We start from the raw sequence: 17,348 nt of genomic DNA, 5'->3' as shown, positions 1-17,348 counted from the left end.
AATAAATATTTGAAAATTTACAACAAAATTTTATAACTTTCCTTTTTGCTAAGAAAATTCTATTTGGTACTAGCTAAATAAAATGTTTTTAAAAAAGTTTTTTTTTTTTTTTAAAGAAATTGAAATTAAAACTATAGTAAATTTATGTAAGCATAATTGCTAACCATATTTTTTTGCTTAATGTATAATATTATATTGACTAACTTTTTCAAGTTTATTTTTTTAAGTATTTACATAGAAGTAGAAAAATGTCGTTAAAAATAAATTTTTTCTTAATTTAGTTATAAATTTTTTCCGTACATTATTTTTTAATTTTGAATAAAAGCAAACATAAAATAATTGATTAAAGATATGTCGTATTTGTTATATTCCTTTTCCTATGCAAAAAAAAAAAAAAAAAAAAAAAAAAAAAAAATTTAAAAATCACAATTCACATATATACAAATAATTGTAAACATAATCCATACATAGCACGGGTGGAACACTATATGAGAGGTTTGGTAGATTATTTAGAAATTCATTTGGAGTTCATAATATTTTCCCACTAATTTGACAATAAAAACATAGATAGATATAGTTATTGTGCCACGTACCTTGCATTGGGAGACAGCCAAGATAACGATTGTTGCCTATATCCAGCGTTTCCAAGTTTCTCAATGTTACTAAATCTGCACTAAGAATATATATAAGTAAACTATGGGTCATTATCCAGTATTGACAAAGTATAGATACGTGATATTTTATAAGATTTTGATTAGTGGAGAAGCATAAGGGGCCACAATTTATGTTGGGGATAGAGAAACAATATAGGATTAAGTAATTAGTGATTGGCTTGAAGTATAGTCACATAGTGTTTTGAGAGTATTGAATAATTTTCCGTAAACTATATATATAATTAAAGAATCTCTCTCTATATATAAAAACAGAGACATAGAACAGAATTGTAGGAGCCCCCGGAAAAGGCATGGAGGGAAAACGTGCCATGTGCAGGGAAGTATCCACCCAAGGAATTGTAACTAACAATCAAAGTCTTAATTGAAGCGAGAGCACCCAAACATCGAAATATATTACTGTCATTGAAGAGATTGGAACCAAGATCCAACTTCTCCAGCTTCCTCAAACTTGACAACCCTTCAGATCCTGCAAAAACAAACTTCCATTCCATCACAATAAAACATAAATTTTTATACGGGTTGGTTTTTTTCAGCTAACTTTGGCAATATGGATTGTCAATTTTTTAAGATTGGTTAAATAGATTATTTAACTGAAAATTTAAATGATTAGATAAAATTATATTTGTTTTAATAAAAAAAATAGATGACAATTATAATGTTAAAAGTAGTCATTTATTTTTTATAATACAAATATAATTTATCAGTAGGTTTTTTTTTTTTTTTTATTTATCAAATCACATTTATATATTCAAATTGCATTTATCATTTATTTTTTATACAAATATGATTTAATGGAAGGACTATTGATATCCAATTAATTTGATTTTTCTAAATATGTTTTACCCGATAAACTTTAAAAAGTTTACAATTTAGATCATTAAAATAGACTTGGATTGTTTTGGGAAGTGACTTACAAACTGGTTTTTTGGCTTATTATAAAAAAATATGCAAAAAATGAAGAAGTAATATGACCAAATAAGTCAGGATAAATTACCCATTAAGTCCTATTGATGTCAACCTCTTTTATTTTTATGACTAAATTTGTAGTGATAAATTTATTAATCAGGACCTGTATATAAATAAATCTAATAATATGCATAAGTTAATTGAGGTGGCATCTCTTCAATGGTGAACTTATAATATGAGGCTTTAGCCTGATTTAATTTAGAGATTTTTACCCATAAATCCTATTTGATGTACTTGTATTTCATTAGATTTTGTAATTTTTTTCTTAATCAATAAAGTCTCGTCATATTTTTTTTTTCTTGTCAATCGATAGAAGAATAATTACAAATATATGAAATATTACATCATCAAATAGACTACTATCCCACAATAGTTAGAAAGTCAACTAATAAACCAAGTCCACCAAGCCCAAACCCAAGCCCAACAACTACTAATCACAAACAATCCCTATAATGGGAAAGAAATAAATATCACCACAAAGGGTATCAAACTCTTCTCCTTAAGAGTTGAATCCAAAATCTCACACCACAAAGGTGCTGCACAACCACATAAGAGTTATCATATAAGTTGTTTACATGATTATAGGGTGCCTCTATTTACCCCAAAAAAATTGGTCCCTATACTAAAATTTATTCTATTAGTTTGGACATTCCAAATAATACCCATTATATCCCAAAAATCATATAAAATATTTTTAGTACACCCCATGAAGTTAGAAGTTAAAATTTTAAAGGTACAAAAACACATAGTCATGTATATATATATATATTGAATATTTAATATTGAACAAAATTTAATTTATTTGGAAACAAATTTCCAAACATATGTAATTTGTTTAGAAATATAATACTGAATAGTTTTTTTTTTTTCAGAATTGGAATATAAAGAAGTTAAAAAAAAAATGTTCGAAAATATAAAGTCAAACATAAATAATTTGTTTTGATAATAAATAATGAACAATGTCAAATAATTTAAAAACACAGTGCCGAATATATGAAATTTCTTTAAAAATAAGTTTTTGAATAAATTATAATTTGTTTGGTACTGAATTTCCAAAAAAATTACGTAAATCCATCGGCCAAAAATGATGAAGATAAATAGAAAATCTACGCTTTATAAAAAATAGCTTGTTTTCTTTATTGTCTAATGAACAATCCCAATTTTACTTTTATTTAATATGAATGGTGTATTTTATCCCAATTTTACTTTTATTTAATATGAATAACAATTTTATAAATAATTTTAACTTAATTAAAATTTAAAATTTTAATTGTAAAATTATTAATATTATATTAGAAAAATCACAAATAACAATTTAATCGAATCAAGTATAGTATAACATATTATTCCAAATTATGAATTCTTTTAGCGAAAAAAAAATATCTAAAAGGCTAAATTCTATTAAAATTACAAAGAGCTAAGAAAAATAATACTATGAAAAATTTATGTATTTCTCAATCATGAGATAGTTGACGGATCTTATATTTATAGTTTTGTTTATGAAAATTCATTTAATTTGAACAACTAAAAGTAAATTAAAATTATTTTTTAAACTTTTTGGTTCATATTTCAATGAGAAAGATAAAATTACTATTATGAACAATTGAATTTTTTTTATAACAATTATAATAAATAAAAAAAGTATTTGTTAAAATCAAAATTTGATATAACTCAATAGTAATTTTCAAAACAAAATAGAACTTATTGATAATTTTTTCATTGTGGCTTATGATTTATTTTAGGAAAATTTATTAGAAATTCTCTTTCAAATACTTGTGTCCCAATTAGTCCATAACATATATTCTTGTATTGAACCACTAACAACTTGGTGTGCAATATTTTGAACTATTTTGTACTTTTTATATATTAAAATTTAAAAATTCATAATTTTTGTTGTACATATATATATTTTTTATGAAATTTATATTTTTGAAACCTAGTTTTCGAAATCTATAAGATAAGATCTCACTTGAATATGTAATTTTATAAAATAAAAATAAATAGACAAATTTGACAGTGTGAATGTTCACATCATGAAACATATATATTGTCAATATAAACATTAATGCGCACTTCACCATATTATTATTACGGATATTTTGATAACTATGTCACCCATTAGACTTATTGAAATATAAGAAAATAATGTAAACTAAGTGAAACATAAGTAGGTAAAGAGAGATTTATGAATAAATACCCCATTCTTTTTAAATATAATATCATATTTTCTAAAATTAAAAAATATTACTTTACTTAAATTAAAAATATTTATAAATTGGTGTTCATATTAATGAGTGGTAAAATTGAGATAACATACATCATTATGGACTAATGAACTTTTTGGGAATATTTTATGAAAGATAGGACTTAGTTACAGTAATCTTATGAGTAAAATAGGACATATTGGTTATTTTCCCATATTATAATTAAGTTACATATTGAATTGAGGTTCCCTTTCCAAATTTGAAGATAGGATTTTTTTGGTCATTTCAAAAGTTAGGGAGAATTACTCGACACTGGGGCAAAGAAAAAAATTAAAAGAAACATGTGGGGTGCAAGTGAATTTGTGGTGGGGTGTAAGTTGCACCCCTCCATATTTGTGTATTTTCTTTTTCTTTGTCTAACTGTTAAGTAATTCTCCTTAAGAAGATATGGAATTGAATTGTAAATTATGAACAGAATTAAATGGAGTACAATAAATATGGAATTTATCAATAAAAATCCCTATAATTTCTTTGTGATATATACATATAAATTGAAAGGGTCAAGTATATCAAGTTACGAATATGTTACGAATATAAACTGAAAGTGATAGATCATCAATTGTACCTAAAGGTTTCAATTGTCCCTAAAAGGTATTAAAAAAAAAAGAGAGAATATGCTAAAAACAATATTAAGAGTTGTTGTTAGTATTAAAAAAATTGTGTAAAAGTATTGTAGAATATGTGAAAAATGTATTGGAATTACAAATTTTTTGGCCAGTTATGGTGCTTATTGACAACCCTAAGGACGGTTATTAGCAAAACCCTTTAAAAAAAGTCCGGCACAATAAAGAAATGAATATATATATCTTTACTACTATACATTTTATATCAAAATAAAATTTATATTTTTACAGATTTACCAATACACCCACTAATAAATCAATAACTGTGGGGGTGATTTTCTGACCACACTGCCCGCTTAGTAATCAGCTGGAGAGCACTGGCAGAATAGATGGCACCTGACTGACCTGCAACAGAATTATAAGAATCCCGCGATAGTTTCGACCACCCGGGGGCACTCCGACGATCAAGTCAGTATATCTCTCAAAGATAAATCAATTGCCAAAATTACTGCTCAAAGCATAAAACTCATACCTTAGACCCACGGGAATGCCTCTCTTTTATAGTTTACTCAATCCTAATCCCACTAGAAGCTTAACTTCTATGGACTCCAATTCAATACTTACTTTGGACTCTTCAAGAGATAAAGATAAACTCCCTAAGAGCTTTATCCTTATCTTTAGCAGAGTTCCCTCTTTACTCTAGGACTCTTGTCTCTTATCCGCTTACCTTGGATTCTGATATCTTCGGAGATAACCTCGGCCTCGCCAAGATAACCTCGGCATAACTATCACGACACGTGGCACCTCGGCTCACACGTCGGCATCACCATGCCACGTGTTGGTACTTAGAAAATATATCCCCACAACTGCCCCCTAGGTTCTATTACCCCGGCATTCTGAGGTGATGGAACCTATATCGATGTCTCTTTCTATACATTAGCTTACAAACTCTTCAGCCGAGATCATTTATTTCAAGCCGACATGTTCTCTTTGGAGAACAAGAATTCCAGTGAACCTTTTCATATGAGTGAGCTGTCACGCATTATTTACTCAATCGTTTCTCTCACGCGTTTTTACCTTATTGGGCCGTGTTTGTGACGTGCCTATAAACTGCATTTTTTCTGCGCACGCCGCCTGACGTATGCGCTGCTCCAGGCGCATTGATTACCTTTTGCCGCCGTTTTTAGTTTTTGACAAAAACTTTTCCCCCTTTCTTTCCGTCTCTTCACTTTTGCATTTGCTGTTTCTCTCTCTAAAACTCGCTCTTTCGATTCCGCCATTGCTGAAGCTCCAAGCTTTGCATTTGTCTTCCTGTTGGAACTTTCGTCATTCTGTCACATTTGTAACTACCGTTGACTTCGGCAGCCCTCACATCGGCTTCATTTTTTCTGGTAAGCAACTGTTCCTTTTGATTTCAATTCTTGACTGTTTCTGGAACCTCCCATTATTACTTCTTTGCTCAAATATCTATCTTGTGAATCATTCATCTGAATGTGTTTATTCTTTGATTTGGCCCTTGCCCATATCTTTGAACACACGCACCGTCGCACCACTTTACTGCATTTTTGCCACTGTTCTTGGCTCTGTAGTTCTTGTTTTCTTCATGCTTTTGAGAACCCCACTTCTGTTCTTCATTCTAAAACTGCGTTCTGGTTTGTTGTTTCCAGTGTTGTTTTCCAGATCTCTGCCTTGAATTTTTGCTTTCAATCTTTGCCTTCATAGATTTAGGTTTGGGATTTGTCCATTGAACCTATCAATTCTTAGGAAAAAAATTGAAACAATCCTTACCAGCATATACCTAGGGTTTCGCCGAGGTCCCGATAACCCCTTAAGAGCACCTTCTTTCTGAAACCTAGCCCTCTGACTTTAGGCCGACGTTATGGGTATGTGGAGACATAGGGTAGATACCCCGACCAAACTTGAGTACTTTAGGCAGGAGTTCTCCATCCCTACCGATGTCCACCTGAGACTGGCTGGGGATGATGACTCCATCATGCCTACCGAAAACGCCATGCCCCTCCCTATTGTAGCCTTCACTGAGTGCGGACTCCGGCTTCCACTTAACATCATTTTTCGCGAGATTCTGCACTATTACAAGTTGAACCCTGTGCAACTTGCCATAAACTCTTATCGAGTGATTTTTGGTATTATCGCCTTGGCTAGACAAGAAAACGCCAGAATCACCCTAGCCGATATACAGTATTGTTACACTATGTGCCCCCTTAACCTGAAGGAAAAAGGTTACGTCTACTACCTCAAGCCGAGGTCCACTGAATTCAAAATCGTAGCCGACCTTCCAGACTCCAACAAGGGGGCTGGAGATGATTATGTTATCGCTTCGGGAAACTGGGAGTTTGGTGCAGACGAGGACGCCCATCTCTACCCTCTTCCCCGATCAATTAAAGAGGGCAAGGGTAAGAGCCCAGTGTCAATACTTAGTTGTTTCTGTTCAAGTCTTCAACATTTTGTCTGTTTCTAATGTCTGTTTCTTCTTGTAGACGTTCGCAAGCCAGCGAAAGACTTTCGCCAATCTTACGTTCCTAGTAAGGACTTGAAAAAGCTCATGGACTTGCCTGTCCACAAAAGAAAAGCACCTCTTCTTCTAAACTTTATTCCCACACACAAATTGATTCTGCCTGACGTCCCGAAAAGAAAGCAGAAAAGCCTTTCTCCTCCTACTGCCACAACTCAAACTGCCTCTACATCACAAACAGATCAAGAGTCAACATCTGACCCAACCAATCAACCATTAACTTCAACCACATACTTAATCCCAATACCAGAAAGAAAACGTCGGCGACGACTTGTCAAAACTGCTGAGATGGGTCGCCTGAAGCCAGTTGCTGTAGATCTCTTAGCCGACCTACCTGCCGACGTTGATGTTGTTTCGACTCAATCCATGCCCCCACCAAAGCCAAAAAGAATCAAAAAGGCCCAGCCCAAGGCCAAAGCTACTGAGGTTGATGCTGAGGATGCTCTGCCCATCTCACAATTAGCTGAGAGTAAAAAAACCGCTTATGCTTCTGCAAAAAGGTCTGCTGAGGCCTAGCCATCAGAGTCCACCTAATCAAAGAAGCCGAGGTCATCGTCTGCGACGACCTCGGGTTCCAGAATACCAAAAGTCCCCTGGACACCTAAGATCACTCTAAAGGATAAGCCTGTCCTTGCCAGTGACAGCGCCGATGATATAAGCGTCGGCGTGGCACTCAGTACTGCTCTACTTCTCCCATGCGATCTTGAGCGGAATGCCAAGATGAGTAAGTATGAGAACTACGCCTTTATGCTGCAACGCTCTGTCCAAGTAAGTGCCTTTATGCTGAAATTTGTTTTCTCTCTTACTTTGTAAAATTTTGTAACAATTTGTGCCTTGTGTTCTTTCATGCCATCCAACATGCCCACTCTCTCTCCATGCAAGCTTTTGAAAATCGACAAAGATTGGCCGACATGAAGAGAGAGGTTTCTGCCCTGGAAAAGAAGAACAAAACTCTCGAATCAAAGATGAAAAAGCTAGAGGACCAAGCTGAGGCCGCCGCCAAAGCCCAAAGTCTAGCCGAGGAAAAAGCCAAATCTGCCGAGGCCATTAAGAAGGTTGCTGAGGCCGAGAAGAGAGAGGCCGAGGTCAAAAAGGCCCAAGCCGAAAAAGAGCTTCGGGAGGCCTTAGTTACCAAAGATGCTGAGATTAAGGAGGCTGACGAGAAGGCTTATGCTCAAGGAATGGCCGACGTCACTGAGGAGTACAAACTGCAAGTTAGGCAGGCATGCAACAGGGGCTTCTCCCTTGGTTGGATGGCCCTTGCCAAAAAGCTCAACATCCCAGATGACTCGCCATTGCGCAAAGTTGATGATATCCCTCTGCCATTCCCTTCCCCTCCTCTTCCAAGTCATCCTAAAGAAGAATCTGATTTTGAGTCTGAAGATGTGGAGGGGGTGAGGAGGAAGGTTTAATAAGAAAATCCAAGGAGGCTGTTGGGGCTAAGTCTCCTTCTCTAAATGAACAGGTCCTGGATCTGACTCAAGATAATGATAGCGATGAAGTTAGCAAGGAGGCTACCCTGGAGCAGGGTTCATCCGACATTCCTCAAATCGGCAAGAGCGTTGATGAAACCCTTGCCGAGATCGACGCCGAGATTACTGCAGATAAGGAAGCCGAGGTATCTCTTCAGGAGGCTTCTGAGGTTCAGATCTAGCCAGTTGCTGATGCTGAAAAGTCTTAACTTTCATGTCTTTTCTTTTGCACCCTTGTACTTTGTTTTGTTTTCTGGACAATGTAAGCTTCCTTTCATGGCCGATGTGCCTTTCTTTGTTATTTCAAAATAATTTACTTCTGGTAGGCCGTAGTGCCTTCTTTTGTACACACCTGCAACTGTTTTTCTATGGATGCTTTAATCTTTTAATTTCTCTTGATTTGCTTCTGCATGATTCTATACTTGGAATATTTTGTATGCCTTTCATATTTTGCCACCTTTGTGCAATCTTCTCGGGGTTACATATCTCGGGTATAATAACTATAAGCTTTACTTCGACAAGATACCGACCTGCAAACTTTTCATAAATTTCAACAAGTGTAAGACATATACTATTCAATGTCAACTTTGCGAACGTTTCTCAATGTTTCAATCAAGTGTTTAGACAGTGATCTTAGTTCTAACCTACTTGTAAATTGCTACCAATTTCAACAAGTGTTATCATATACTGTAAACTTTTCTCAAGTTATAACAAGTGTTTAAGCAATGATCTACTTGTAAATTGCTACAAATTTCAACAAGTGTTAAAACAATATACTTAGCTTTTACCTCAACCTGCAAATTGCTGCAAATTTCAACAAATGATCACATGTCGGTTTAACATTATCTTGTAAATTGCTACAAATTTCAACAAGTGTTAAGCATCTTCTTTGGTTGGACCAACCTGTAGATTGCTATAAGTGTGCAAACTATAACCTCGGCTTCACTTCAACTTGTAAATTGTTACAAATTTCAACAAGTGAAGAGAAACAGTAATCTCGGCTTAACTTTAATTTGTAAATTGCTACAAATTTTAACAAGTGAAGATAAGGAAAAATCTCGGCTTAACTTCAACTTGTAAATTGCTACAAATTTCAACAAGTGAAGATAAGGAATCAGCTTAACTCCAACTTGTAAATTGCTACAAATTTCAACAAGTGAAGATAAGGAATAATCTCGGCTTAACTTCAACTTGTAAATTGCTACAAATTTCAACAAGTGAAGATAAGGAATCAGCTTAACTCCAACTTGTAAATTGTTACAAATTTCAACAAGTGAATTAAGTAATAATCTCGGCTTAACTTCGACTTGTAAATTGCTACAAATTTCAATAAGTGAAGATAAGGAATCAACTTAACTCCTACTTGTAAATTGCTACAAATTTCAACAAGTAAAGATAAGGAATAATCTCGGCTTAACTTCGACTTGTAAATTGCTACAAATTTCAACAAGTGAAGATAAGGAATCAGCTTAACTCCAACTTGTAAATTGCTACAAATTTCAACAAGTGAATTAAGTGTCTCTGTCTTCTCTCTGCCCCCAATGTGAGCCTGAGTTCTGCTTGGGTTCTCATTATTCATGTCTCCAAAAACACCAATATGTAACTTTATCAATCATATATGTTTTAAAGAAAAAGGAAAAGATTTTATTGATGACATCGGCCAAAAATACTGCACATCTAATGATAGAAGAATTTCAAATTACAAGTGTTCCAAGGTCTTGGCAGTGCTTTGCCCTCGTTATCTTCAAGCCGATACGCTCCATTGCCTAATACCGAAGTAATTCTGTAGGGTCCTTCCCAGTTTGGGCCAAGCTTGCCCTCTCTGGGATCTTTCTTGTTGCCGACGACTTTTCTCAGGACTAGGTCGCCAACTTGAAAATCTCTCGGATTCACCTTCTTGTTGTAAGCTCTAGCAAGTTGTTGCTGGTATATTGCGAGCTGAATTGCAGCTTTCTCTCTTCGTTCTTCCAAAAGATCCAGATCTCGGGCTAAGAGTATGTCATTGGTGCCATTCTCTACTCCCTGGGTTCTGATCCTTGGGATGCCGATCTCCAATGGGATGACTGCTTCTGTGCCATAAGCCATGGCAAAGGGGGATTCCCCTGTTGATCTTCTCGGCGTAGTCCGATATGCCCAAAGTACGTTGGGCAACTCGTCTACCCAGTTTCCTTTTGCTGCCTGCAGCCTCTCCTTTATTCCATCCAAAATTACTTTGTTGGATGCTTCTGCTTGCCCATTGCTTTGGGGAAAACTTGGTGTTGAAAAGTAATTCTTGATCTTGAATTTTGCATAAAAGTTCTTGATGGGTTTGCTGTCAAACTGTGTTCCGTTGTCGGCAACTATTGCTCTTGGAATCCCAAATCTGGTGATGATGTTTCTCCATATAAAGTTCTTGACATCCACATCTCGGATTTTGGCAAGAGGTTCTGCCTCTATCCACTTCGTAAAGTAATCTGTTGCTACCAGCAAGTATTTTCTCTGCCCAGTTGCCTGGGGAAGTTGCCCAACAAGATCCATGCCCCATTGGGCAAACGGCTAAGGGCTGGATACTGGGTTCAGGTCAGCAGCTGGTTGATGTATCAAATGTACAAACCTTTGGCATTGTTCACACTTCTTCACGTAGGCTTCAGCATCCTTTTGCATGTAGGGCCACCAATATCCTTGGGTAATGGCCCTGTGGGCTAATGATCTGCTCCCAACGTGGCTTCCACAAATCCCTTCATGAATCTCGTAAAGAAAATCTTCAACCTGCAAAGGGTGTACGCACCATAAAAGGGGTCCAGTGAAGGACCTTCTGTAGAGATGGCCCTCTGCTGTCAGACTGAATCTGGCCGACTTCAATCTGATTTTATGTGCTTCCTTATGGTCTTCTGGCAGCTTTTCCTCTTTTAGGAATGCAACGATTGTATCCATCCAGCTTGGTCCCAAGTCCACGCACATTGCTTCTTGCTCTGTGCTCTATGGTTCTATGCTCGGGCCCGACATATAGTCGATCATAATTGTCCTTGTTTTTCCAGTCTGCATTGAACTTGCCAGGTTAGCCAACGCGTCGGCGTGGGTGTTGTTATCTCGGCTAACTTGGAGTAGTCGGCAGTTCTGAAATAGGGCTGCCAATCTGATGACCTCTTTTGCATATGCCGACATCCTTTCATCCCTGTCTACAAATTCTCCTGTTGACTGGTTAACAATAAGTTGTGAATCACAAAAAACTATTACCTCATCTGCTTCTGCTGCTGCTGCCAGTTTAGCCCTGCAATTAATGCTTCGTATTTCGCTTCATTGTTTGAGGCCTTGAACCCTAAACGGATGGATTGTTCTATTATTTCTCCATCTGGAGATATCAGCAGTACTCCTACCTCTGCTCCTTGTCGGTTCGAACTTCCATCGACAAACAGTCTGAATGAGTCGCCGATGTAGATGCTGCAGGGTCTGAGTTTTTCCTTCTTTTGCTCTTTTGCCTTTGGCTGGGATTCTCCTTGCTTGCTGGGACAATGCTCATCCTGGCTCAACGGAGCCCGATGTTCGATGGTTTCGGGCGTGAATTCTGCCACGAAGTCGGCCAAAACTTGGTCTTTAATTGCTGTTCTCGGCCTGAACTCCAGGTCATACTGACCCAGGGCTACTGCCCATCTTGCTATCCTTCCTGTTAAGTCTCCTTGTTGCAACAAGGACTTCAGTGGATGCTCTGTTAGGACCACAATCTTGTGCGCCTGAAAGTAATGGTTCAACTTCTTTGAAACCGTTACTAAGGCTAGCATTAATTTCTCCAATGGTAGATACCTTGTTTTTGCACTGGCCAAGGTTTTGCTTACATAGTAAACAGCCTTTTGCTCCCCTTTTTCTTCTCGGATTAGTACTGCACTGACTGCGTGTTCTGAAACTGCCAAGTACAAAAACAGTTCTTCCCCTGGTTCTGGATTGGAAAGAACCGGACTTGTGGTCAAGTACTTCTTCAGGTCGGTCAAAGCGGCTTCGCATTCTTCTGTCCACAGAAAGTCTGTGGCTTTTTTCACCAAGTTGAAGAAGGGTCTGCACTTATCTGAGCTTCTGCTGATGAATCTATTTAGGGCTGCGGCCCTTCCAGTAAGCATCTGAACCTATTTTACCGACGTCGGGCTCTTCAGCTCTAGGATGGCCTTGATTTGGTCTGGGCTGGCCTCAATGCCCTTTCTTGTTACCAGATACCCTAAAAACTTACCTGATCCAACTCCAAATGCACACTTTGATGCGTTGAGTCGGAGCCGGTATGTTTTGAGTATATCAAAGACCTCTTTTAGATCGGCAACATGACCCTTAGATTCCTTGGTCTTCACGACCATGTCATCGATGTAGACTTCTACCGTTTTGCCAATCAGGTGCTTGAACATCTTTGTTACTAACCTTTGGTAAGTTGCTCCTGCGTTTTTCAACCCAAAAGGCATTACCTTGTAACAGTACAGGCCTTTAGGGGTGATGAACGCGGTCTTCTCCTCGTCTGGAGGGTAAATGGCAATCTGGTGGTACCCCCTGTATGCATCCAGAAAACTTATCCTTTCATGCCCTGAAGTAGTATCTACGAGCTGGTCAATATTGGGCAGAGGAAAGCTGTCTTTGGGGCAGGTTTTGTTGAGGCTGGTAAAGTCTACACAAACCCTCCATTTGCCGTTCTTCTTCTTCACCACTACTATGTTGGACAGCCATGTTGGGTAGTGAACTTCTCGGATGGCCCTGGCCTCCAGAAGTCTATCTACTTCTTTTTCTACGGCTTTGACGTGCATCAACGTCGGTCTTCTGGCTCGTTGAATCACAGGTTTTGCCGACCTGTTGACATTCAGTCTGTGGCAAGTGACCTCGGGGTCAATGCCAGGCATTTCGTAAGGTGTCCAGGCGAACACCTCTATGTTTGTTCTCAAAAAATCTTCCAGTTCTCTTTTCTCTTCTTCGGCTAAGCCTAAGCCGAGAAGAAAGAAGCCCTCTTCGTCGGTCTCCTGGACGAGGATTTTCTTTAGTGTCTCTTCGCTCTTCTCGGCTGGTTCTTTGCCGACGTCTTGTAGTACTTCCATGTCCTCATTTTCAATTTCTGCCTCTTTTGGCTCTCGAACGCTGCAAGTGGACTTCATTGCTGCCATGGAGCAACTTTTTGCCTGCAGTTGATCTCCTCTGACTTCTTCAATCCCATGCTCTGTTGGTGTGTGGGTGATTTTCCGACCACACTGCCCGCTTAGTAATCAGCTGGAGAGCACTGACAGAATAGATGGCACCTAACTGACCTGCAACAGAAATATAAGAATCCCGCGGTGGTTTCGACCACCCGGGGGCACTCTGACGATCAAGTCAGTATATCTCTCAAAGATAAATCAATTGCCAAAATTACTGCTCAAAGCATAAAACTCATACCTTAGACCCACGGGGGTGCCTCTCTTTTATAGTTTACTCAATCCTAGTCCCACTAGAAGCTTGACTTCTATGGATTCCAATTCAATACTTACTTTGGACTCTTCAAGAGATAAAGATAAACTCCCTAAGAGCTTTATCCTTATCTTTAGCAAAGTTCCCTCTTTAGTCTAGGACTCTTGTCCCTTATCCGCTTATCTCAGATTCCGATATCTTTGGAGATAACCTCGGCCTCGCCAAGATAACCTCGGCATAACTATCACGACACGTGGCACCTCGGTTCACACGTCGGCGTCACCATGCCACGTGTTGGTACTTAGAAAATATATCCCCACAATAACATATATATATCAAGCTAACGTAAACTAACTTAAAATTCTGCTACTTTAATAATAGGCTCCATTTGGGGACTTGAATTTGTAGTCAAAATTTAAAATTCACTATAAATTATTACATCATTCTATTTATTTTTCTATACGTATTTTTTAAAAAAATAAAAAAATTAATTTAAATAATCAATTTTCAAACGGGATGGTGTTTGGATATTATTGTGCCCAAACACAAGAAGCCTAATTGTCCTTTTTGGGTGGGCCTATTTATAGAACGTCAAGATGATTTAAATTATTTACCTTATAGAATATGTAGAAGATTATTTATATATATATATTAAAAAATTAAATTAAATTAGTTGGACTTAGATAACTATGTCATCATATTACATTTTTCTTTTAAAAGAAAATTAACTGAAAAATCTAGAAATCTCCTATATATTAATTTGTGATTATGTAACAATTTTAAGCAGTATATAACAATCCCAATCAAACAACCAAGACGAATCAACACAACGATTTTAACGTGGAAAAAACCACAATTGGACATCTCCAATTGTGATTAAAAAACCACGGGCAATAGACACAAAACAATCCACTAAAAAGATTTAAAGGAATTACACAGGTATACTCTCAATTACCTAGCGAATCCACGCCTAATTGAACCAACCTCTATGTGCCTCTTCCAACCCCGTCTTCACCTCGGAATTGTCTTTACGATGAGCCACTGCGGAATCCACCAAAGCTTCAGGCTCAAATTCTTCAGAATCTACCGAAGAACAACTCTCTCTTTTGTAGAACAAACAAAACCTTTGATGTATACTCTTTAAAACATGAGTTGAATACTCAATCAAAACATCAAAGAAAACTCACAAAGTATCCCCAGATATAAACCCTAGAACCCAAAAAGAAGATCTGGAGTAGTTATCTTAAAATCTGACCCAACACGCGAATTTATAGAATCTGTCCCGCGATCTCCGCTCGAGCGCCCAACAGCCTGCTCGAGCGGCTTCAGCAAAATATGCGCGTGATATAACAGAGGTCCGATCGAGTGCTAGAGAACTTGCTCGAGCGCGAAATCACACAGCTCAGTACTTTTACAGGCGACCAAAACTTTTGGAACCAGGGATTCTCCGCTCGAGCATGGTAATGTCCGCTCGAGCGGACAGGCAACTTGGAATGCATTTTTGCATTTTGCTTCGGGGGCGTTGCCCCTCGACCCCGCCGTGACGCTGCCCCAGACCCGCCAAGGGGCGATACCCCCTGGACCCCCGCAAGCTGACCGGGCAGCTCGATTCCCGTCATAATCAGCGAAGTGGCAATCTTGAAAGCATTAGCATCACAAACTTCTCTAAAAGGCACAATTCAGATTGGATTCGCATCTAAACACTCATAGCCTCACTGAAATAAAAGTGCGAAAATAAACACAACTGAAAGGAGTTTTGTTAAACGCAGTTGCCAAGAATAAAACCTAACATTAACCATAAATTTGATTTTGAGAATAAATTTTTAATTTTTTAAAAGCAAATATAATTTGGTTATATAACTACTAATATCTAATTAATTTAGTTTTTACATGAATTGTTTGATAAGTTTTACAAGTTAAATAGTTCAAATCATCTTTATAGAGCCTGGAGTGGACTCCATTTCAGTGGAGCTCACATTTTAAGATTTGTTTAGAAATGTAAAATATAAACAGTCCCACATCTATTTGAATTATTTTAAGTATTCATATTGTGGGATTTGTTAAATAGATTATTTATAAAAATAAAAAAAATAAAAAACTTACGTATAGGTCTTAATAGGTAAATTTATTGTCCAATAGGTCCTATGATAATTAATGGTATTTTTCATCAAACACTATAAAAAAAAGTTACTAATTATTAATTTTCAGTAACAGTTTAAAATTTTTGTCATAAAAAATGTCACTAATTATAAATTTTAACAATAGTTTAAAAAAGTTGTCACAAAAAAATGTCACTAATTTTCAACTTTTAACGATAATTTAAAAAATTTATCTCACAAAAACATCACTAATGCTAAGTTTGACAATTTATGAAGCCGTGACAAAAAAAAAAAAGGTCATTAATTGTCAATTTTTAGCGACATGTGTAAAAAATCGTTATAAAAAAATTATTTTTAGCGACGATTTTACTATGACTTATTTTCAATAAGATTTGATGGGATTTAAGTCAAACTATGAGGACCTATTAATAGTTTACCTTAAGACAATCGAGTTAATTGGACATCTGTAACCTCATAATAAATAAAATAAACAATTAGCATGATTTTCATAATCTTTTAGAAAATAATTAAGGCTTAATCATATGTTTATGCATGTCTAATTAATTTTATTTTCCATATATAAATAATATAAATCTTATAATATGAATCACAATTCCGGATAAACTCGGGTGGGCCATGGATCATATTAGCAGAGTTACGTACCTTGATTGTCAATCCAACCACTAAATAAATTATAAGACAAGTTGAGGTTTCGGAGCTCTTTGAAAGGAAGGAAGACAGAGGCATTTATGAACCAAATTCTGTTTTGGTGGTATTCTCTGAAATCTTCTTCAAATCCGAAAAATCCACTAGACCTGTAAAAATATTCATCGCCTGATATATCTCTTATATTATGCAGAGAGAGCTCAGTCACGTGCCCAGTGGTAGGATCGCATGAGACTCTCTCCCAATCACAGCACTCATTCAGATGATGATCTGCTGGTTTCTCAACCCAGGTAGGGAGGATACGATCTGCATCAGCACCGTTGGATTTGAGGAAGTCCTTGAATTCCAATAGACCCCTCCTCTCTCCTTCCAAGCAACCACCACTGTGTCCACTGAAATGAATCAAAACTATTAGTACCCACATAATACCAAACATGCCCAGAAAAACGCAACCCATTTATGCAAAAATTAAAAAAAAAAGAACTATATGAATGTAACCAACATATAGTTTGTATATATATAACAATCTATGCTACATTTAGTTCTTTGTATATATATAACAATGTATGCTGTGTATATGCAAAGCTTGATATAACATACTTGGATTGGGTTGTACAGGTGGCAAGCATCCCGTGGATCTATGGCTGATAATTATGGTTGGGTGTCCTCCTCAGGACTTTGATTATTCTTGTTGGAAAAATGGTTTGGAAACTATTAATAGTT

The 17,348-nt window shown here is 36.6% G+C and overlaps 1 protein-coding gene across 1 annotated transcript; it reads right to left on the bottom strand.

The window, feature by feature from the left end:
* Positions 1-806: 806 nt before the first annotated feature.
* Positions 807-17,131, bottom strand: LOC114296320 (receptor like protein 21-like). The gene is made up of 2 exons (XM_082909933.1): positions 16,623-17,131; positions 807-1,140 (listed from the first exon to the last, which is right to left on the bottom strand). Exons 1-2 carry the CDS (start codon positions 17,080-17,082, stop codon positions 911-913), a joined length of 690 nt encoding a protein of 229 aa, XP_082766059.1. The 5' UTR covers positions 17,083-17,131; the 3' UTR covers positions 807-910.
* Between the last annotated feature and the right edge of the window lie 217 nt (positions 17,132-17,348).

The sequence above is a fragment of the Camellia sinensis genome, chromosome 15 (assembly GCF_055761805.1).
Source record: "Camellia sinensis isolate YWXY chromosome 15, ASM5576180v1, whole genome shotgun sequence".
Classification (NCBI taxonomy): Eukaryota; Viridiplantae; Streptophyta; class Magnoliopsida; order Ericales; family Theaceae; genus Camellia; species Camellia sinensis.
The sequence above is the reverse complement of the archived record's forward strand: the minus strand, read 5'-3'. Positions and strand labels throughout refer to the sequence as shown.

What these genes read in the sequence shown, in the direction of transcription:
- LOC114296320 (XM_082909933.1), bottom strand. Translation starts at nt 17,082, where the DNA reads ATGGGTTGCGTTTTTCTGGGCATGTTTGGTATTATGTGGGTACTAATA. An exon ending in TGGTTGGATTGACAATCAAG is followed by an intron (nt 1,141 to 16,622) that starts GTACGTAACTCT and finishes TTGTTTTTGCAG; the next exon opens with GATCTGAAGGGTTGTCAAGT.